The sequence below is a fragment of the Drosophila serrata genome, unplaced genomic scaffold (genome assembly GCF_035046125.1).
Source record: "Drosophila serrata isolate PLE 108 unplaced genomic scaffold, ASM3504612v1 contig_32, whole genome shotgun sequence".
Taxonomy (NCBI): Eukaryota; Metazoa; Arthropoda; class Insecta; order Diptera; family Drosophilidae; genus Drosophila; species Drosophila serrata.
In genome coordinates this window covers 202410-225218 of record NW_028256930.1, presented here as the reverse complement: position 1 = coordinate 225218, position 22809 = coordinate 202410, and the positions used below count along the sequence as shown (strand labels likewise).

The 22809-nt window shown below is 40.2% G+C and overlaps 3 protein-coding genes across 5 annotated transcripts in view; 1 reads left to right on the top strand and 2 right to left on the bottom strand.

Moving 5' to 3' along the window:
• The first annotated feature begins 167 nt into the window (after positions 1–167).
• SMC1 (structural maintenance of chromosomes 1) lies at positions 168–4668 on the top strand. The gene is made up of 10 exons (XM_020961799.2): positions 168–701; positions 756–904; positions 964–1132; positions 1193–2215; positions 2281–2850; positions 2915–3170; positions 3232–3646; positions 3704–4207; positions 4267–4444; positions 4513–4668. The coding sequence occupies exons 1-10, from the start codon at positions 303–305 to the stop codon at positions 4573–4575; spliced, it is 3726 nt and encodes a 1241-aa protein (XP_020817458.2). The 5' UTR covers positions 168–302; the 3' UTR covers positions 4576–4668.
• Positions 4669–5699: 1031 nt separating this feature from the next.
• Positions 5700–22809, bottom strand: part of eIF4EHP (eukaryotic translation initiation factor 4E homologous protein) — a 51578-nt gene continuing 34468 nt past the window's right edge. Inside the window, exons 3-4 of one of the 2 annotated variants that reach the window (XM_020961809.2) lie at positions 7183–7331; positions 5700–6710 (exon numbers count right to left, since the gene is read on the bottom strand). In XM_020961809.2, coding sequence (XP_020817468.1) covers positions 6686–6710; positions 7183–7331 — 174 coding nt within the window. In that variant the 3' untranslated portion in view covers positions 5700–6685. Of the gene's footprint in view, positions 6952–7182; positions 7332–22809 lie in introns of both variants that reach the window. The other variant, XM_020961808.2, reaches the window with a different exon arrangement.
• Syx1A (Syntaxin 1A) overlaps positions 5861–22809 on the bottom strand; it is a 47525-nt gene continuing 30576 nt past the window's right edge. The window contains exons 3-4 of one of the 2 annotated variants that reach the window (XM_086833812.1): positions 7183–7331; positions 5861–6710 (exon numbers count right to left, since the gene is read on the bottom strand). The gene's annotated coding sequence lies outside the window, so the exon portion shown is untranslated. Of the gene's footprint in view, positions 6711–7182; positions 7332–7454; positions 11310–22809 lie in introns of those variants that run through there. The other variant, XM_086833805.1, reaches the window with a different exon arrangement.

Genomic DNA, 22809 nt, shown 5'->3' with positions numbered 1-22809 from the left:
CGAGTGCACCGTATAATTACAGTTGGTATAACCGTTGTAAGATTCTGTATATTGCTATTTCCCACAATTAAATGTTTGTAAACAAATGCAACCGAATCCGATATTTTTTTTTGCATGAAGTATCGATACCTCAACATGCTGACGGTGCACCGAATAATCGCTGCAATAAGTCTATCGATAGTTTTTTTTTCCACACCTTACCATCTCTAGTTGCGCGTCTTTTCTGTTATTTGGTGAAAAAAACATAATTTACGCGGTTTTATTGTATTTTTCCGTGGAGTTTTGGCTAGCCAAACGCGAGTATGGTCGACGACGACGATGAGGTGGGACTGCGGATGGCGGCGGCGCCCGTACGCAAGCCGGACGACGAGACGGCCTTCTTGCAGTACATCGAGATGGAAAACTTCAAGTCCTACCGCGGCCACATAGTTGTGGGCCCACTGAAACAGTTCAACGCGGTCATCGGGCCAAACGGATCCGGCAAATCGAACTTCATGGACGCCATCAGCTTCGTGATGGGCGAGAAGACCAGCAGTTTGCGTGTAAAGCGCTTGAACGACCTGATTCATGGGTCCTCCATTGGGAAGCCAGTGTCCCGCAGCTGCTATGTGACGGCCAAGTTTGTGCTCAACGGGGAGAAGCACATGGATTTCCAGCGGGCTGTCATCAGTGGTTCCTCGGAGTACCGCATTAACGGAGAGGTGCGTTAGAGAAGCCAATGAATGCCAGATCGCTTAATAGTATCTCCATTTCAGAGCGTTTCGAGTAGCACGTACCTGAACAAGTTGGAAAAGATTGGCATCAATGTGAAGGCCAAGAATTTCCTGGTATTCCAGGGAGCCGTGGAAAATATAGCCATGAAGACGCCTAAGGAACGCACGGCGTTGTTTGAGGAAATCAGCGGGTAACTAAAACCTGGGATGAAATTGTACATTATTAATGCTTCATACTTTCGTTTTTTAGCTCTGGCCTACTCAAGGACGACTACAATCGACTTAAGCAGGAAATGATTGTGGCTGAGGAGGAGACCCAGTTTACCTACCAAAAAAAGAAGGGCATTGCGGCAGAACGAAAGGAGGCCAAGCACGAAAAGATGGAAGCTGATCGCTACACTCGCCTGCAAAACGAATATGTAAGCATCCTTATTCTCACTCAAAGTTTATATCGGAATCAATAAGAATAACATCCACAGAATGAGAAACAAGTGGAGTATCAACTGTTTCGACTCTTTCACGTCGAGAAGGACATTCAGAAATACATCAGCGACTTGGAGATCAAGCAGCAGGACGTAAAGGCAGTGGAGCAGCGCAAAGAGGCTGCCGATGAGGTGCTGCGCGAGAAGAAAAAGGACGCCGGGAAAATAACTCGGGACCTGGCCAAGATCGAGCAGGAGATACGAGAGTTTGAAACCCAGATGAACAAACGTCGCCCACTGTACATCAAGGCCAAGGAAAAGGTTACCCACTGCAAGAAGAAGCTGGCCTCCCTGCAAAAGACTCTTGAGACGGCCCGCGAAGCGGACAATGCCCACCAGTCGGACATTCGAAAGCTGGAGAAGCAGCTGGCCGATGTGGAGGCACTGAAAAAGCGTTTTGAAGACGAAATCGAGAACGAATCCCAGCGCCGGGGCAAGAGTGTCAACATGGAGGAGGGTCTCGTGCAGGAGTACGACCGCCTTAAGCAGGAGGCGGAGGCCACGGCTACCCAGTACCGTTCCGAGCTGGACTCCGTGAACCGGGAGCAAAAGTCCGAGCAGGATACGCTCGACGGCGAGACCAATCGCCGTGCCTCCGTGGAGGAGTCCTTCAAGAAACTAACCCTGCAGCGCGAGGAAGCTGTCAAGCGCCGCGACAAGCTGATGGATCACATTAAGTCCTCGCAGGCGGCACTGGAGGAGCAGAATCGTATAAAGGATGAGCTCCGACGAGATGTGGGCAGTTCCAAGGAGAAGATTGCTGAAAAGCAACGCGAGTTGGAGAACGTACGAGACCAGCTGGGCGATGCCAAGAGCGATAAGCACGAGGATGCACGGCGCAAGAAAAAGCAGGAAGTTGTGGAGCTTTTCAAGAAACAGGTTCCCGGTGTGTACGACCGCATGATCAACATGTGCCAGCCCACACATAAGCGCTACAACGTGGCCGTCACCAAGGTTCTGGGAAAGTTCATGGAGGCCATCATTGTGGACACTGAGAAGACGGCGCGTCACTGCATTCAGGTTGGTCTCACAGCTCACAGTTTTTTCTTTTGTCTAACATGAATCCCTTAATAATTTACTTGTAGATTCTGAAAGAGCAAATGCTGGAGGTTGAGACCTTTCTGCCCCTCGACTATCTGCAGGTGAAGCCTTTGAAGGAGCGTCTCCGCAACATCAGCGATCCGCGCAATGTGCGTTTGGTCTTCGATGTGCTAAAGTTTGAGCCTCAGGAGATCGAGCGTGCCGTGCTCTTTGCCACCGGTAATGCCCTCGTCTGCGAGACACCTGAGGATGCCATGAAGGTGGCTTATGAAATTGACCGGTCGCGTTTCGATGCTTTGGCCCTGGACGGAACATTCTATCAGAAATCGGGCCTCATTTCCGGTGGCAGTCATGATCTGGCACGCAAAGCCAAGCGCTGGGACGAGAAGCATATGGCGCAGCTGAAGATGCAAAAGGAGCGCCTCAACGAGGAGCTCAAGGAGCTGGTCAAAAAGTCGCGCAAGCAAAGTGAGCTCGCCACCGTCGAGTCGCAGATTAAGGGCCTGGAGAACCGGCTCAAGTACAGTATGGTCGACTTGGAGTCGTCGAAGAAGTCGATCGGACAGTACGATAGTCAGTTGATGCAGGTTCAGACCCAATTGGATGATTTTGGGGTGAGTTCCACAACCAAATCTTAGGATTACATATTCAATATTCTATTTCGCACCAACTCAACAGCCCAAAATCAACGAGATCGAGCGGCGAATGCAGAATCGCGAGGAGCATATCCAGGAAATTAAGGAGAACATGAACAATGTGGAGGACAAAGTATATGCAGCCTTTTGCCGCCGTTTGGGTGTAAAGAATATCCGACAGTATGAGGAGAGAGAGCTGGTCATGCAGCAGGAGCGAGCACGTAAGCGGGCCGAGTTCGAACAGCAAATGGATTCCATAAACTCGCAGCTGGACTTCGAGAAGCAGAAGGATACGCGAAGTAAGTTTTACGAGTAATGCATAAAGGATGACAGAGATAAACTACAATTATGACCACACAGAAAACGTTGAGCGTTGGGAGAGAAGCGTGCAGGACGAGGAGGATGCATTGGAGGGGCTTAAAACGGCCGAGGCCCGCTATCTGAAGGAAATGGATGAGGACAAGGAGAAAATGGAGAAGTTTAAGCAGGAAAAGCAGGCCAAGAAGCAGGCGGTTGACGATATGGAGGAGGACATCTCTAAGGCACGCAAGGATGTAGCTAACTTGGCCAAAGAAATCCACAACGTGGGCAGTCAGATGTCATCGGTGGAGTCTAAGATTGAGGCTAAGAAAAACGAACGCCAGAATATCTTGCTGCAAGCCAAGACCGACTGCATCGTGGTGCCTTTGTTGCGCGGATCGCTGGACGATGCAGTGCGACAGAGCGACGCGGACATGACCGGCCCATCCACGTCTGCCATGGCAATGGAGCCCATGTAAGTTCCTTCATGTTCTTCCAATTTAAAATTAATACTTAAATCATTATTAATTAGCATCGAGGTGGACTACTCATCGCTGCCTCGTGAGTTTACTAAGCTCAAGGATGACTCCGCTTTTAAGAAGGCCAACGAACAATTGCAAAAGGATCTGCAAAGTAAGCTGGATATCCTCGAGCGCATACAGACGCCAAATATGAAGGCCATGCAGAAACTCGATGCCGTCACAGAAAAGGTGCAGTCCACCAACGAGGAGTTCGAGAATGCCCGACGCAAGGCCAAGAAGGCCAAGGCGGCCTTCGAGAGGGTGAAGAACGAACGATCTTCACGCTTCGTTGCCTGCTGTCAGCACATCTCAGATGCCATTGATGGCATCTATAAGAAATTGGCTCGCAATGAGGCGGCACAGGCCTATATTGGACCCGATAATCCCGAGGAGCCCTATCTGGATGGCATCAACTACAATTGTGTGGCTCCCGGCAAACGTTTCCAGCCGATGAGCAACTTGAGCGGCGGTGAGAAAACCATTGCGGCCCTAGCTCTGCTTTTCTCCACTCACAGGTGAGTACAAAACTTTATAAATACTCGAAGATATTAATGGTGAAATCGGCTTACTCTAGCTATCAACCAGCGCCGTTCTTTGTGCTCGACGAGATAGATGCCGCGCTGGACAACACAAACATTGGCAAGGTCGCCTCGTACATAAGGGATCACCAAACCAATCTGCAGACCATTGTCATCTCCTTGAAGGAGGAGTTCTATGGCCATGCAGATGCCCTCGTGGGCATTACGCCAGGGGTAAGTTGTGGCACAACTGCTTGGCAATGTGCAAATTATTAATAACAATTACTTCTCTTGACTTGCAGGAAGGCGATTGTCTTGTATCAAATGTTTATATAATCGACCTGACCATGTTCGAGGACAAGTAAACAACAAAATGTAGTATTAAGCATTAGATATAAAAAAAAACCGTATTGCCCCCGCGATTTCCCAATAATAAACCCAGTAAATGTGTAAAATAATTATAGTGCTTCTATTTTTATAGAAGCTGTTTGTATTAATGTATGTATGTATAAATTTAACTGCCAAATTTGAATTTAAATTCAAAAAGATTCTCGTTACCCGCCCTATCAGTTAATCGAAAAATTTGAATTTGAATTTAAATTGTCGATCAGTTGCCGCCAATTTATCGATTAATTTCGATAACGAAAAGCTCACGCCATATAAGGTTGACTAACTAGCTATTTTATAGATAGATTTAAAGCTCTACTAAAATATAGCTAACAAGACAGCTCTGATTTGCACCTCGTGCACTAAAATAAATCAGCTTTCTGCCGTTTCTGTTCGCCTGGTACTTCAGATCCAGAAATTGACGATTTTGTACTGAAAACGTCGAGATCGAAGCCTTGTTTTTGCCTACAACAACAACAAACAACTCTTTTACAACAACAACAAAAATTACAACAACAACAACAACAACAAAAATTACAACAACAAAAATTACAACAACAACAACATTAGTACAACAACAAAAATTACAACAACATTAGTACAACAACAACAACAATAATACAAAAACAACAACAAAATTAGTACAACAAACTTGCAAATTTGAATTCAAATTTAAATAGACGATCAGTTGCCGCCAAGGAAATCAACACATTCTTGGCCGAGTTATGATTGATTTGCCGAAGAAATTGTCATTAAAAATAATTAATAAACATCGATTCAGAGAATGCGAATATTTTAAGCTTAGTTATGATCGATTTTTCATTCCTATCCTATAACTTAATTGTGAACTGTCATTGCAATTACATTCGACTTCTACAAGTTAGTTTCCTTTCTTGTAAATATTTAATGTACTTCCGATAATTGCATCATGAATCATTTGGGCATTAAATATGTATTTATCAATCTTGTTGCGGATAACCAGCCAAAATTCAATTTTGTTGATGCATGCCAACTTTGTTGTCTTGAACTTTATGCGTCTATAATACTTACCAACAAAGGGGAAAAAGAACAAGATCAATTCAATAGTAACATGTATGGAAAATAGTTTCTGCAACTTTCAATAGTTTCCTTTATTTGGGCTTGCGTTGGTTGTACTGCACTGGAGGAAGAGTTTTGGGGAAAGATAAATATTTGAATGTGGAGTTCGATTGATGGTAGTGGTGGAGCGGTATTTGCTGGTGTGCTTGGCATATGTAAAACAACTTTGTTTCGCTTTTAGTTTCAGTTTTTAGTTTTTTCTCTTTTTTTCACGTAAAAACTTTTGTATTTCTTCAAGAACAAAAACAATTTGATTATTCAGTTTCAGGGTTTTATCATTAATTAAAAAAATAATCATTGCAAACAGATAAATACAGTATCGGCTAGTTAGTGTATGTGTCAGTTTCATTAATTCATTAACTTGTGTGTGTGTGTATTATGTTGTGTTGTTGTGTTGGCTGCCGGCCGGCTATGGCTATAATCAATAAGGCTACAATACAAGGTCTCGCCTGCGGGAGAGATGGTCCAATCTTCTTCTCGGGGAGATTAAGGTATAGGGTAATACGAAATAAAGTAAGTTAAGAGAGAGAGATAAATACGGCCAGATTGGAGAGGCATCTGTTACAGGCAGTAGTTAGGAGGGATTTGACTTTTTAATTAGGGAGGAATGCCTAATGTAAACTTTATACATACAAACTAAAATATTTATGGCGTTTCATATATACACACACTTTGTAAGCTGATTAAAATACAAAGATTTGTCTTATTGGCGCTTAAATATTAATTTGTTTCGCTGTGGATGAAGTCCTGGGTCTCGTTGTGTATGCGGCGGTTTTCGAGGTTTTTGGATTCGGGTTAAAGGTTACGAGTTCCATGAGCCTGATGATGGATGGTTCCCTTCGTGTGCTTGCTGCTGTCTGTCTGTTGGCTGTTTTTGTTGTGTCGATGAATTTGTGGCTGTTTCTTCTGCTTTCTCTAGCGACTTATATATTATCTGTTTGTGTAATTATTGTTTTTGTTTTTCTTTTGTTTATAGTTATTCACTGAATTTCAGCTTTTCAAGGGGCCTTTATTACTGGAAAAGAAGAAAACATAATATTATTAGTTTTTAATCAGTAATTTACTTTGTTATAGTTTGTTATTTTAGATCTTCTTAAAAAAATGGTACAACCACCGATGACAGGATTATCATTAACAACTTTCAGTCACTATCTTGCTTTTCGAGAATTGAACGAGACTGAGTATAAAATCTGTTTCGATTGCGAAAATTCCAAACCATGCGATGTCGTCGCCTGGCCTGCGTATGGAACAGAGGCCTGTGTATGGTACAGGAAAGGGATTTGATTATTAAATTAATGCTTTGTAAATTATTAACATTTTTACAATTCCTCATTAGAACCATTGTAATGGAAACAAAATGTGTAGAATCAAATCTGTGAATTTAAACTTTCGTATAAAATATTGGTATTGGCGCGGTTAAACCTCTTCTTTGGCTTATTTCGATCACATATTAAAAGTATACTAATTTATCTTAAAGTGATACTTACATTGAAACATATTTAAGGCTATCACAGTGTATCTTATATTCCATTGCCGTTGTTAGAGGTATATTTAATATCCTGCGTAACGTATCACGGATACGTGTTGTACTGGTCATATCAGTGGCAGTCCGGTTCCATACTGATAAGCTATCCTCCTGTGGGCGAAACAAATGATGAGTATACGTATATATAAATATATTTGGAAACCTGGGAAACCATGCGACATCATCGAACTGTAACCCCGAGACCCTTGGTAATAAATAAGAAACAAGTACATCTTTTTTTTTGTTTAATAATTTTTATTTTTCAATCAATATGTAAGGAAATCATTTCACGTCTGACCAATTGGAAATGAAAAAATAATAATAATCATGGTAATAAGAAACACACTTGATATTAACACAAAGGCAAATCTAATTTCTTAATTTAAGTTTTGTTTTGTTTTTGTTTTTCATTTCGCATTGGATTACTTTTCTGGTTTTTTATTTTCACTTTTTTGCTGTTACTTTGCACATTTCTCTTTCGTCGGCTGCCTCTGTTCCGTGAATTTCTTTTGCTGCATTTATCGATTTTTGTTTTCTTTTTATTTTCATTTAATCTTTATTAATTGTATCTTTTCTTTATGTATAAGACTAACACTTAAGAATAATGTTTGGTTTTTCATTATTTTTCATAATTAACTAAATTGTCTAAGGAGAGAAAAAATATATGTAATATGCCATTTGTTTTTGTTGCGGATTTTGTTTGTTTTTTAATTTTTTAATGTTTTTTTTTTAAGTTTTTTGTTTTTTTTTTTAATTTTGTTATTATATTATTTAAACATTTTTAACAATTATGAGTATTTTCTCAAAAACTTGACTTTCTCGACTGCTTTTGATGCAGTTCTTAGAGCATGGTTTGCCTTCGTGTTGTATCTATCGGTTGTATCTTGTGTTTTGTATCTGCTGAATTTTGATTTCCCTTTAGGTAGGCTTTACTGTGCTTACTGGTTTGGTGGTGGTGTTCGAGTGCACACAAAACTGAATTGTTTTGCCACTAAATTTTGCTGCTCGCCTTCGTTTCGTTTATAAATGGATCGTTATATGTATCGACTTGTTTCGTTATATTCGCATATAATATGTTGTTTATAATCAGTTTACATATGTTTAGGCGTGTATAAATGTATGTATGTAGCTTGTGTGTGACTGTGGCTGTGTCAGTGTCTGTTTCGGTTTTGTTTTAAACGCTTGTTAAATTGCACATTGATATTTTTAATATTTTGTAAATATTAAACGTTTACTTCGTTTTCATCTGTTCGCTAAATTATTTGGACTATCTTTTCTGTATATATATTTGTATGTATGTATAATTATGTATATATATATATATATTTATATATATGCTAATTTGTAACTATAATTAAAATATATGTATAAATATTTATTTATGTTAGTTTTTGACTTTCTTCCTCTTCATCGGATCATTCATATCGTTTTTATCGTTTATCGTACGTGGAAATATATCGTTATTGCTTCTTGAATATACATATGTGAATCCCGTTAAGTTTTTTACTTGCTCGCATTCGTCCCTTATTGTGTTAGCGTGTGTGTGTGTGTGTTCGGTGTGACCGTGTCAAGTGTTCCCTTCCCGCGTTTGTCCTCGCATTGGTTTCCTGTCGCTTGTTATTGCCATCAGATTTGGTTGCCGATTTCGCTGATTGCTGAGTAAAAATGCTTCGATATGCCTGGAATTATTGTTTGCAATTGCTGCTCCCAAAGCACGACAATACATCCATCCATCCATCAATAATAGTCAATATATATCTGTCCCGATTCCGCTTCCTGTGGATCGTAGCCACATGACTGCAAACTCTGCAAGTGTGTTTGTGTAGAGTGAGTCTGCTTGTGTCTGTCGCTGTCCCCTTCTAAAGGCTGCTGCTTGCAAGTTGGCGGTGGCAACCCTAGGCAATTGGAGTTGCATGTGAATCTCCTTTCCACTCCACTCATTCCTTCTCCACTATTTTCTTGTTTTTGTTAATTTTTTTTGGTTTGCTTATGAATTTTATTCAATTTTAAAGTACAATTGCACGAGTGTTTGTTTCTTCACTCGTTACTATTTTAATTTTATCAATTTTTTTTTAGTTTTCTATGGGTCATATGGAAATTGATTTGATTTGTTACTAATTTGTTCATATATAGAGTTGTATATATATGCGTATGTATATAAATATTCCAAATTATGTTAATTTTAAAATTCTAAGTTTTATTAATTGAACTTTTGCGCTTAAATTTTAGCAATTCATTTTGTTTATGCATTTTGTAAATCGTTTACTCTTCATATCATTCCGGTCTGACGTATCGAAAATGATAAAATGAAACAAATTATAGAAAAAATATATATAATTGTCTGTATTTATTGCGGAGCCAAAACTTAAAAGTAAATTAGACACAAACTAAATCTAAACATATAAATAACAAGACAACTAAACATAGAATAGAACCTAGAAACTTCATTATCATTACCATTTTGTTTATACTTGTTTAGGGTTTCGTTTTTTTTTTGAGCTTGAGGATCGAAGAGACTCAAAATATTATATCTTCGCTACAAGATTTGGTGGAAAAGTGGAAGAAATGCGATTCAAGTAGAAAAACTAAAATGTCTTCTTCCCATACATCCAGAAATACGTATTATTTTATAAGTTAATTTCGTAATTCTTCGCTTCCTCCATTTCTCGGTCAATATTTTACAAACATTTCGTGTCTGAGCGGAGAGGGGAGCGTGCTTTTATACAAGTTTTGAAACGAACACATTCACTTAGATATAGAGAATATAACCATTAGTGTGTGGATTGCCCCCCTCTCCAGGGGTACAGCGCTTAATAGAGAGATATTGATCTGAGAAAGAATGCTGGCTAATTAAAGAACACCAAGGCCTCGGCTTGGGTAGTTCGTTTGTTGGATTAAGGCCCAAAAATTTGTCCAAGCGAGCTCTTCTTGCGTTTACATAGAGAAGATAATAATATATAGCACACACATAAGTTAACTGAAAGATCTCGAAATGTGGGTCGGTTTCTACGCCTTTTGCTTTTATATACGCACAACATTTACATAGAATTTGTAATTTTTTTTATATGTATATATATATATTTAGGTATATATAGGGTAATCTAAGTTTGAAAAATCATTTTACATATTCATTTGAAGTAGAAAAACGCATTTTATCTCGTGTATACAGCAAAGTTCTTTAGTTTCCTTTTTTTTACTTGATTTTTCTATACTTTTATTATTATTTAAATTTAATTCGAAAAATCTACTTAGTGAAATTTGTTACGTTGGTTAACAATTTGTCATAGTTTTTGTAGTTTGTTTTTGTTTTTGCTGGTTTTGCCATTATCGATTGATTTATATATATAACATCACATTATAATAATTACTAATTAATAGATTTTCCGCCTCAATACATTTAATTTAATAATCGTTAATCATTGCACTTTCTTCATGCAGACAAATGTGAAATTTTGTAATAAATATTGGGGTTTGTTTACAATTTTCTCTTGCTTCTTTGATGCCTTTTTTGCCTTGTTGGGGTTCCCCCTTCAAAGGTTCCCCTAGAGACAGAAATCAACGCAAACCATAATAATAATTATAATGACTATTTACATGGAAAATCTAACGAGTCGTAGTGTCAACTCGGAATTATTTTATATTTCTTTTCTGTTCTGTGTGTGTGTGTATCAAGCGTCTGAGTGTGGCTCTACCTTCGCTTCTAAGTGGTAAATGGTATATGCTAAATGGTAACATGGCAACACGTGCTAGCCACTCCCCCCAAAGGGGTAGCCCCTCGTCGGGTTGGGGAAATTAAATTAAGGCCAGAAGGGAGAAGTTCCTTCTGGCACTGCCTCATTTACAGCAAATAAACTTGATGGAATTTAATTTGTGTGAACGCCGAAAATGCTCTGCCACTCGTGGGTTCCATTAATTTTCGGGAAAACCAGGAGCAGGACCAGAACCAGGCTCTGTCTTCTTAATTAGAGCCACCTATTTTTGTCTGTCGGGGAGACGAGAGGTTGTGTCCTTCAGTCCTGGCGGCGGCTACGTGACTCCTGGGCTCCTACGCTCATTTGTATGCATTGTGCGGCTGTTTTTGGTTTTTATCTAGAGCAAGAAATGTACAGAAAAGTGTTAAATAATTATCAACCGGAGCAGAGGCGGTGGCAAAATGTTTATACTCTCTCTCTCTACCCATACTGGGCATGTCATCCTGGCCACAAGGAAACGAGCGACAAACGAGAAGGGGAAGTGACAGAACCTAACCACACCGAACCTAACCACACCAACTCGTACACTAAAATCTTTTTGCAGGCTCCCAGTTTCTAGAAAAATCCATTCCCATATACTTTAATGCATGTAGAATCTCAATTAATATAATTTGATTTTCCTGTGAATGCATTTCAGCAACAGGAAGTTGAGCTTTGTGCCACACCCGCTTTTGCACAAAATCCTGACCTTGTGGGTTGCCCCGCCCGCACCTCCTCCCTAGGACTTGGCCACGTTTACATCCACATCGTTCTCATCGAGCCTTGGCATTGTCTCTGGCCGAAGGTCAGATGTTGGATCTACCGAACGACCGCAGGACGAACGACTTTGTTGGCCTCGAATGCTTTTTGCATGCGTGTGCGCCACTCAAGTGGCTCATTATGACCAGCTGCTCACACACACACACACTCACACACACACACCGCAAACAAACACACACACACCACAAACACACACACAGAGACAGTATTCATCGCCTACTTGAAAAGCAGCGCGTGTTAGAATTTCATTAGAACGATGGCATATAACCACAGAAGAGAAAAAAGAGAGAGCGAACAAAAACATTTCTATTTATTTAATTTGGCTTTAGGCAACCAAGACGAAAACCATCAGAGAAACAGAAGCCACGAGTCCTTGTCGTCTAGCTGAATGACATCAGCTAGAATCGCGATATCCTGCCATCCACTGACCCCCTATCACCATAGCTTTGGAAAACATCCCTCCTCTCGATTGGAAGGATGCACTGAGACAAATGCAAAAAGGAACAGGCATCGCATCTATACTAATCAATTCTGTTTCAATAAATTAAATCTATAATTAATTAAGAGGTTTGAAAGGCTTGACAGAGCTGCTTTTTTTTAGCCTATAATAATCTTGGAAACAAGTCAGTTTTGATTATTCTCACTGTGGCAATTGCTTAATTTACGTCACTGCATTGTCCCGCAGTTTCCACCCTCGCTTTTTTTTCCACGAAATGCTTAAAATAGTTTTCACCCACGACATTGCCTTTCACTTGATCTCTCTGCCGTTGCTAGGGGGGGGTCTCAGTCAGCGGGGAGGGACAATGAAAAAATCAACATTAAAGTCAATCATTTATCAATATTGCACTGCCAGAGAGACATTAAACTTTCGTTACCTGGCAGCAGGTGTGAGTGTTCATCTCTCATCACTCATTATCACAGTTCTGGTGAAAAGACTGTAGCAATACTGGGTGGATTGAGTACGACCTTGACATGTAACTGGGTTAAGAATTCAATTATTTTATGGCTAGTTTAGTTCATAGATGAATGTGGTTAGCAAACACCACATATTTCCATCTCCTTGAACCTGTGTGTAGTTTCCATTTAGTTTGGTTTTAATGCCAAGGGCTTGTTCGGGAAGTTTCTGAGGGTCCTTAAGGGGAACTCGTTTCATGTCAAGTTCCAGGGAACATGGTTTCGCTTTTGGAAAATTCCTAATGAGGAGAGGGATTATGGTTTCAAATTGTTCAAGGATTTATCTGTAAAAACTACCTACATTTCATAATTATGTCCGGACTCAAAGGCTTCTATATGCTTGTCACATTGCATCCGGCAAGTTAATAAATCCCCACAATAATCGTTATAATTTGCTGATGTTTGTATTGGCCCCGATAGCCCAAAACCGGAGGACACAATCACGTATAGAGTACACACAGTAGTCTCCGTGTGGATGTGTGGGTGGAAATGATATACATAAATCGCACAGAATCAATTTGAAATGTCAGAAGGCAACGGCTGATGCTAGGCAAGGCCTGAAATAGCAACAGAGCAAATTGAATTGAACGAAAGCCAACGGGAGAATGTGATGGTGGGTGGCAGGGATGCTGGCAGGAGCAGGAGTAGGAAGGACACCACCTACGACGGCTGGCACTTAAAATCCGAGTGACGTGCCGGCCCCGAATGGGCCGTAAAAGCCAACGCAGTGACTAGAGCCGAGGAAAGGAGGAGAACCCGAGACCGAGACTGAATCCTTACCCGACAGAGAGTCCCCCACAACCACCACCACCATCGATAACCCCACATCCATTGGCCATTGCCATTTTCAATGCCGCCATTGACGCGGCTGACTTTGACATGACAGTTTAATTGAGGGACAGCTCTTCTAGCCAACTGAGGGACTGAGGACACTCCCTACCCCCCCATGATGAAACAAAAGAAGGGAGCGCTCGAAAAATATGCAAATTAGTTCGTCTCCCAGTGAGACAACCAGCGATTCGAGATTGAAGCGTAGCGGAACTGTTTGCCTTTTCTGCCCCCAGTCCCAGCTCCGGCTCCACCTCCTGCTCCTTTGGGAAGTGGAGCAACAGTGGAGGAGTAGGGAGGAGCTCAGCCCTTGACTACATTTAAAATTTATGATTTCAGTCGGGCTGGGATCTGGGTAACAACAGAGAGGAGTAGAGTTGGAACTGGAGAGTTTGGCTCCTAAAAGAAAGGAAAAACTAGTTCCCTTATCATGATACATTTTCCTAATAAATACGTATTTTATTTTTAGATCTCCGAACTCGTTATTAGTTATTCTATATTATCTATTATCAGACAGAAGATGTCTATGAATACTTTTAATAGTTTTCAGTTAGTTTTACTATAATATAAGTCAATGTATTATTTATATTTTCACTTGAATCCTTGTCCTGTCTGGAAAGAACTAGTTCCTTTGGAGGCACCAACTCGAATGAATTGATTTCCAAGGGACAGCTAGATACGACCCTCCAAAATCCCTAGAAATTTTAAATCGTCATGGTTGTTTGACTCCCCTTCCATTTCCCCTGTCCCCAGCTAAATTTAACTTGAATTTGTTTTGTGGAATTGTAAACAAAAAGGCAGCTGGCAAAGCTGACATTGGACTTGGCTTGGCTTGGTTTTTGTGTCGCTGCAAAGGGAAGTTACTCGGTCAACTTCAGACGGGCAATCGAGCAACAAGAACAAAGAATAGGGTCGGGTCCGTCAAAAGGATAAGCTTAAAGGGAGGTGGCGGTGGCGATAATGTTGGGAATTTTGATGGTCATCCATCAGCACAACGGGATGGCAAATGGGGCAGCATGGCATTAGGGCAGACAGACCGCAGGAGCAAATTGCCCGGGCGGTACACGTGCCGCTCCCTCGCTCACCTCGTTCCAAACTCGGCGCATGCTGGGGATTTGTGGTTCGCCTTTCTAGTCTCCGACCTTTCACCGGGCGGAACACTGGTAATAGGTAACTCACTCACTGGTGGGTGTCGCCGTGGCTCCAAGCTCCATTGCAGGTGGTGGTGGTAGTGGCTTTGGGATTCCATCACAATTTATGTGGTTCGCTTACGCAAATCCTCTGCTCAAATGCTGACCATCACAGTAGCCTGGCCTGGTGGGCTATGCCGAGGCGGATGCATGGGTAATGCAGCATGTAACTCAATCAGGGGCGTGGCCGACCACACCCACGTGTGTGTGTGTGGGTGTGTGTGTGTGGGGTTATGGGCGGCTGGCATTAAATTGAACCATCAAGGACTCATCTTCCCCTCTGTCGCGCACTCTGCAAATTGTACACGACAGTCAACAATGGGTTAAGGTGGTGGAAGCAGGATGCTGCTGCTGCCACTCTGTGTTGATAATTCAGCTCTTATCCTTTAAAATGTGGTCAGAGTTCTGTTGAAAAATCCAAGCTAATTGCTTGATATATAATGTAGAGGGATATATGTTCCCGGAACACCGTGTAGGAGGAAACTCACTCGACCACAAGGAGTTTTATTAATTCTAATTCTCTGAAACTCATAAAACGAGGTGAAAGTTTTGTCTTTTTCAACTTGTGAGCCTTATCATCTGCAATAAAATTGACTTTCCATAGAAAAATATGAAAATGCTCTCAACAAATTAGGGTATTTCAGAGAATACACTCTTTTGTTTTTCGGTTATTTTGTGTTGCAAACAACTTTTGACATCTCCGATGGTTGCAATTGCCGCACGACCACAAATGCAACGATGCACTCTGTCGCTCACACATTCAAATTAGGCCAGAGGCAGGTACTACATTGTCCACACATTGCCATCGGCGGCAGCAGCAGGAGCAGGAGCAGGAGCATCATCATCAAGATTACCATCATTACACATTCCGAATAGCGAGGAGAATGTGGATGGATTTACATACATTTCTGTATGCGCCGCCTGCCATGGAGGGACAATCACATAATGGCCATAAGTGATGAGTTACCCAGCCATTCTCCTCCCGTTCCCCCTCCTCCGGCACCTGCTTTATCCTTCTCCGTTCTCCATTACCGTTAAAATGTATTGCCTGCTTATAGGCGCGTGCGGTTAAGTGACAGCCACAAAGGTTGGAGGAATGAATCGGGAGGAATCGGGTGAGATAGGAGAATATTGGCTGGGCCAGCGCAGGATAAACAACTCAGAGCTCAGCGTACAGCTTGGCCCTGAAGGCCACAGAAGATAATTAAAGTAAACTGAGTATAACAATGCAAAAAAGTATTTGCATTTTATAAATGGAAACTTAATTAAATACCTGTGTTATTAAAATCAATCGAAAGATTCGAAAAAGGATACTATTAAATGAAACATTTTTATATCCTTAATATATTTTCAGTCGACAGCTTGTAAAACAGTGAAGGAGTCATTTCCGACCCTATAAATCATATATATTCTTGATCAGAATCAACAGCCGAGTAGTTTAAGACATGTCCGATCCAAAAATAAATTTTTCAAATTTTTTCGAAATTTCCAATTTTTATAAGGGGTTACATCATTAAAATTGTCAAAAATTGGAAAAAATTTGAATTTTTTAAAATGGTAAATTCAGTATGCAGATTTATAAACCTTGTAAAAACTAATAAAGGAAAGCTTTCCGAATTCAATTTAAGGGGGTAGACCACCCTGACATTTTTTAAAAATATAATTTTTTTTTTTTAATCAATCTTGATGCTGATATTCTTACGGTCATTTTAAGACATCGGGCTTAAAAATATCTCGTTACTTGTGGATTCTACAGCCATTAGAAGTGAGCGCTGCCGGTATACCGTAGAGTACTTTCTTTATCTTCTTTTGCGTTTTTCTCAAAACAACGTTTTTTAAAACGGTGTACATGATTTCCCAAAAACCGCCGGACCGATTCTCTTCAAATTTTTTACACAGCTTCTCTATAATGCCCTCTATGGCATGACGTAGGATTTTTTCGATATGTTTTTTGTTTTAAAGTTATAAATTTTTAAATCAAAAATTTTGTTAAAAAAAAAAATTTTTTTTTTCAAAGTGCTCCCATTTGCTCAAAAAAAATTATTTCCAAAAACGGCTACGTCATGCTATAGCCATACTTATATAGCTTATAAAGAATTTTTGTTTTTGAATTTCGGATAACAAATGTGGTGTGCAGCATGTACACCATCCGACCATTCCCTAAAAAAAATTCGTTTTTTGACTGGCTATATCTCCGAGGTTCGTAAATATTTTTTTTTCTTTCAATAAGTATTTTTTAGTTTAACATATGTACTTTGATGTACTAATAAATAAAAAGTTGTATTCCCAATAACTTAGTCAAAATGAATTTTTGAAAAACCCTCCAAATTTCATGCGTTCAGGGTGGTCTACCCCCTTAAGGCTTTTTTGACTTAGTTATGAGTGTTTTAAACTTAGATAAGTCAAAAAAATAGGTTTATAAAAATATTGATATTCGATTTCCAATTCGATCCAATAATTCAATTGCAAACTGCAAGGGTATGTAAACTTGGGCTTCCCGATATAAGTTTCTTTTCTAGTTCTTTTATAAATTGATTTTCAGTTTTATTTATACCTATATATACATATTAATATGTATTCTTGATACCTACAAAACCATAATACTTAGATAATGACTTGAGGAAAACTTACTCTACATATTCCCTTCACTCATTTCATTAGCAACTTGTTTCAGTTTATGTTACACACTGCGTATACTTAATATATTGTGTCTGATATACTTATTTTGCCTACAACTAAGCTTTCTTTGCTTTCATTATGAAATATCAAAATCAAAATCACTTGCTTTGTTACAAGTTTTGATATCCACAAACTCGGATTACCACTGTACTCCGAGTACTTGGGCAACTTCTTGTTTGCTGGCAAAATGGCAGAGGAACCAAACAGCAGATAAGAGATAGCGGCGGGTATAAAAACTATCTGACAACAATGGTTCCTGTCACTGGCACACTCCTTACTCCGCATCCTTCACTGTAGTACACTCTATACCCCCACCTTTCGTCCCTTTGCCTGTGCAAACCAATTTTAACGGTTTAACTTACAGCTTATGCAGAGGTCCTTCGTGTATTATGCGTATGTGTGTGTCTGTCTGTGTTTGTTTGTGTGTCGGTATTAAGCGTTTGGCCATGTTTGTTTACAATGCTTTTATGTTTGCACAAATGACGTCGTCCCCTGTCCCCAGCTTGGACACACAGCTCTGGCTGTGTATGTGGCTCCCAAACTGAAGCTAGGACGTCCAGGAACTGTTGCCAAGTCAAGCGTTTCCTCTGGCTCTGCTCAAATTTATGCATGAAATCGAGCCACAAAGAGGGACAGTGGAAAAGGAAGGAACAGAGAGACGGGAGGAGGGAATGAAGCACAACATTGTGTGTGTTTCTGACTTATTGTTATGCTGCCACTGTGCCCAATTTATGACTCGAGGTCGGAGAGACAAGCGACATGCTCAAAGCCATCTCCACCACCACCTACATAACCTAGGACTCTCCCAAGTTGCTCCTTAAAAAAAAGGAAAAAGAATAGATAACCCGTGTGGGTTTGGGATAGAACAAATTCTATGCTAAATGAAATTTAAACAGTAAAAAATAAAGGAAAAGCCTAAACTCTCTGGCAAAGTGGATGCTTCAATAATTGTTGCCTACTTATTGGGGTTTTCTTACTACAGAAATTTAAATAGATTTAAATGCCAAACTAAGAGTAGGATCTTGTTGAAAAGCACTTACAAAGTAAAGGACATACCTTAAAACATATATAATCCAACATGAGAAATTAAAACCATTTTTAACAAGGCTTTTTCTCTACGTGCAGGGCCTTAAAAGTTTTCATGGCTCCCCCCCAAAAAAAAACCTATGGCAAACATAAATACATGGTCTTAGGGCCTGGGACCCCGACTCGCTCGTTTCATCAACTCGAGCATAACGAGCAAACGCACAAGAGGAGACTTGGCCCAGGCTGGTGACAGTGCTAGAGATCGGGGAAGGAGAGAAGCTGTGGTGTGGAGGAGCCACGAGGCTCACCAAGGGATGAGGACGAAGGCACTTGGGATTAAACTGGCAGCGACTTAACTCGGCTGCTAAAATTGAGTTGAGGATTTTGAATGCCTGATGAAGTGGCGGTGGACGCCGGCGAGAGATGGCGCCTCCTTAGTCCTAGTCGGCTCATCCCATTTCCTCTAACCCCGCCGCGTCCTTTGCCTTCATTAAAAGCTGCCAACTTATGCGATTTGATTTAAGCTCCTACGCTGTGCTTTTCCTATAGAATGTATATATAGAAATATATATATATATAGATGTATAAGCCAAGGGTTTTCCAGAGGGCGGTGTGTGTTGTGGCTCGTTGATTCTAGTCCAAGTGCGTGGCTCTTCTAAATTTAACCGAGTTAAATTTAATTGGAAATTTGAGCCAAAATTTTAGCCGAAATCATAGTTTTTTCATTGAGGGATATTGCATTTAATAGAGAATTTAACAAGTATTCAGCTTAGTTTTGTAACTCTTGTCTAACAAAGTTTCAAAGAGCTTGTAAAATTTCAGGAAAACTTAATCAAGTATATATATTTTATAATTAAAACAAAGGCAACTGAAAACAATGTATCCCCAGGGGGGGAAATAAAGTGCAAACCTAACTAGCTCTCTTTTCAATTGAAGCTTTTATTTAATATATTTTTTTGCACAGAATATTGATTGAATAATTGAATTTACTGGCCATATATGCAAATGACATAAATCGATTTCAGAGATTTTGCAGTTTTTCAACGACAAGGACAGCGCAACAAGGCCCAAGGAGCTCCTAAAAATATGCAGCACTAAATGTAAATTTCCTTTTTGTGAGCATTAGCACACTGCCAAAAGAAAGAAAACCTGGAGAGAGAGGCAGTTGGTAATGGTAATATCAGGCTGTATGTGTAGTCAAGTGTTTGTTTGTTTAACCTGTGACAATAAACAACAACAATAACGAAAGCCAAGAGCATGGGCCAAATGAGCAGGCACAGCAACAACCGCAGAAAGCGAGAATGGGCACAGGGAACAGGACAGGAGCCGCAGGAGCAACAGCAGCGAGGCTCCTTGTTGTCAAGTGGAGTTTAATTTATGTTCAGCCCTGAACGAACACCAACACCAACCACCACCCACTGTGTGTACACACACACACACCCCACACACACCCCGCTAGCAGCCATCGAAACAGTCCCTCCTTTTACTCTGCTCCTGGCTGGCTGGCCACCACCTGACGCCATATTGGAGGCGCCTGCCAGCTCCAAGTTTTGGCCTCTCTGTGTGTATATGTGTGTGTGTGTTGGTGTGCGTTCTGGCCCTGCCTCGCTTTTGGCGCTAACTTAATTTCCATTTCCAAATTTAGCACGTTTCGCTCCTCAGCTTGTTTCCACATTTCCCATTTTTTTTTCTCCACCAAAGAAAATTGGTCCCAAAAGCGACAAGTACAGAGAACACTCAGTTAAAGGAAAATAACTAAAATGTACTATACTGTACTATAGTACAGAAAAACTAAACTAAATAAAACCAAAACAAATCATTAACTAAGCCCAAAAATTAAACAGATCTTTTAGAAAAGTTTCTAGATAATGTAGGTTAGATTTTTCCAGCTAGTTCTTTATTTTTCTGCATGTAAACTTTGCCAAGTTGCGTGTTAAATGCAAGTTTCCGAGGCCAAAAGGAAAACTACAAAAAATAAAGGACATCAAAATTGAGTAACTAAAATCCATCTCCAAAAGAAAGAAAACAAAAAGAAAAGCCAGCGAAACATAGAGAATGTTAATCGGAAAAAGTTTCGGGCGAAAAACTTTCATTAGACACTGGAATAAGACGCCCAAAAAAAAATTTCTCAAGTTGTTTGGCGGCACAAACACACTTAACCCGCCATAAAAAGCCAGAGGAAATACATTAAAACCGCAATGACGTAATCAATGGCAAAAGGATATCGTAAACAGGGAGAGACCAAAACTAAAGCAAACCACTAAAGATGTGAACGATATTGGCAGGCTTTTCACGTTGAGTCACACCTAGAATTCATTTCAAAAAGGGAAATCTCTTAATGGGAATCTTTCACTGCCACTCTGCATAATTGCATCAATGCCAAAATCGCAGATTTGGTGTCCCTTTGTCTCACTTTCTCTGTCTGGATGTGTGTGGAAATGATGATCAAGTGACTGATTAGTCCATAGGATTCATGTCACATAACTTCTGTCTAAGCCGGCGTTGTCCTCGTCGTCTATTGACGTGGTTCATTGTCCTTTTGTTGGGGGCATTTAAGCCCACACACTCTGGGATCCTTGACAATAGCTATGGGGGAATGGGCCTGCCTGCTGCTGCCCTGGAGCTTCTGTTCCTAAGCACAATGACCAATTATTTTGGCTTGCACAGGGCCTGGTGGTGGTAGGTGGAAAATGCAGTGCGAAATTCAACAGCAGGTACGGCTCAATTACCCAAGGACAATGTGCTCAACTGCATAGCACTAAGACCTGGGAAAGGGTACTTGGATACATATGTATATGGAGGGGAAGTGTTCTTGAAAAGGGTTTGTTTTTTGTATGAAAATGTATAAATGAGAAAGTTAAATAGATAAAAAAAATCCGAATTAGAAGAAATTAGAAATTCTTAAGATATAGAAAAAAGGATCCAATTTTCAGACTGTTCCCTCAACAAGTTCAATATCTCTCTCCCATATATACGATATTATTTCCCATCCCGTTCGCTTCTCTTTTGATGGTTTGACAAGCAATTTTTCAGTTTAAGTTTGGTTTTACGATGTGTACACAACATACAATCGCAATCTGTGCCCAGAATTGGGGGTCCGCACCTATTAGGGCTCCCTGGGTGGGAGGTAAAGAGGAGTCCCGCCTCATATGACCCACTATAGTAGTCATCGGGTCGTGTACACATGTTAGCCGCACGTATTTACAACATTTTTTTTTTGTTTTCTTGTTTCAGCTTCTGCGACGCCTTCTTTTTTATTTGAGGCCAAGCTGTTGCTATTTGCCCTGCTGCGAGTGTGCCGCCGATTGCCATGCAAACAGCGTCACGTATTATATAAGCACAGAACTATACACATATTACATAGATATATATATATATATACAAATACCATATAACATAGGAGCATGTACTGGTGAAGAACAAAAGAGGGAATCTTTACAAACGACGTTGCGAAATAAATTCAAACCAACTGAAATCCAAAGGGAGTTGGCCTCCTATAACCTCCCCAAGCTCTCTCTATCCAAACGCCTTACAACCCCCATTTTGCATGCAATCTGCCGATCGGGGTTAATGCAATCAAGTGGGCGTGGTCAGCAAACAACAGAGGAAAATCGATGCCTCGTCACGCAGGAAAACTCGCTTTTTTCTCGCTCAATTTTTTGTTGTTTGCTGGCCAGTCACCGCAAACAAATTGAAATGCAAACTATACGAAAATTATCGCTGAAATGGCGGCTGCCCCGGGGGGAAAAATAAGGGCGGCACTGACGCTTTTCCGCCTGAGGATTCTGATAGCGAAAATTGTCAGAAACTTCATGTAGAAAATTTTATAATTACCATTCAAAAATATTTATCAAGATGAGCAAAAATCAATTTATACTATAGCCAGAGGTGTAATAGCACTAACACAGAATATTATTCAGTATCTTTAGATACTTTTTAATTCATTAAATTTTAATGAATTACTTTATAATGAATTAAAAAGTATTTATTCAACCAAACCAAAACAGGGTTTTATATGGAGTTAAATAGTACAAAACTATGTATTGACAGTAACTGTTAATAAACAACAAGAAAAACAGAAGTTATCTTCGAGAAGCCGAAGATTATAATACTCTTCCAGTTTGATCATCAAAATCATCATAACTAAGCCAAAAATTCATTAATTTCAAATCGGAAAGCTTTTCTATGTTAGATTTTATAAGTTTAAGAAGTCTGCATACTTGGTTTTACAATTTGGAAAATTAATTTTTTTGTCAAATTTTGACAATTTTAATGATGTAACCCCTTATAAAATTTTCAATTTTTAAAAAAAATTTCAAAAATGTAGTTTTCGATCGGACATGTCTAGATCGACTCAGCCTTTGATGCTGATCAAGAATATATAGGGTTTATAGGGTCGGA

Excerpts from the sequence above, each read along its gene's own strand:
- SMC1 (XM_020961799.2), top strand. The coding sequence starts at position 303 with ATGGTCGACGACGACGATGAGGTGGGACTGCGGATGGCGGCGGCGCCC. Across the intron at positions 702-755 it reads AGTACCGCATTAACGGAGAG|AGCGTTTCGAGTAGCACGTA; the intron begins GTGCGTTAGAGA and ends TCTCCATTTCAG. Across the intron at positions 4,208-4,266 it reads CTGCTTTTCTCCACTCACAG|CTATCAACCAGCGCCGTTCT; the intron begins GTGAGTACAAAA and ends GGCTTACTCTAG.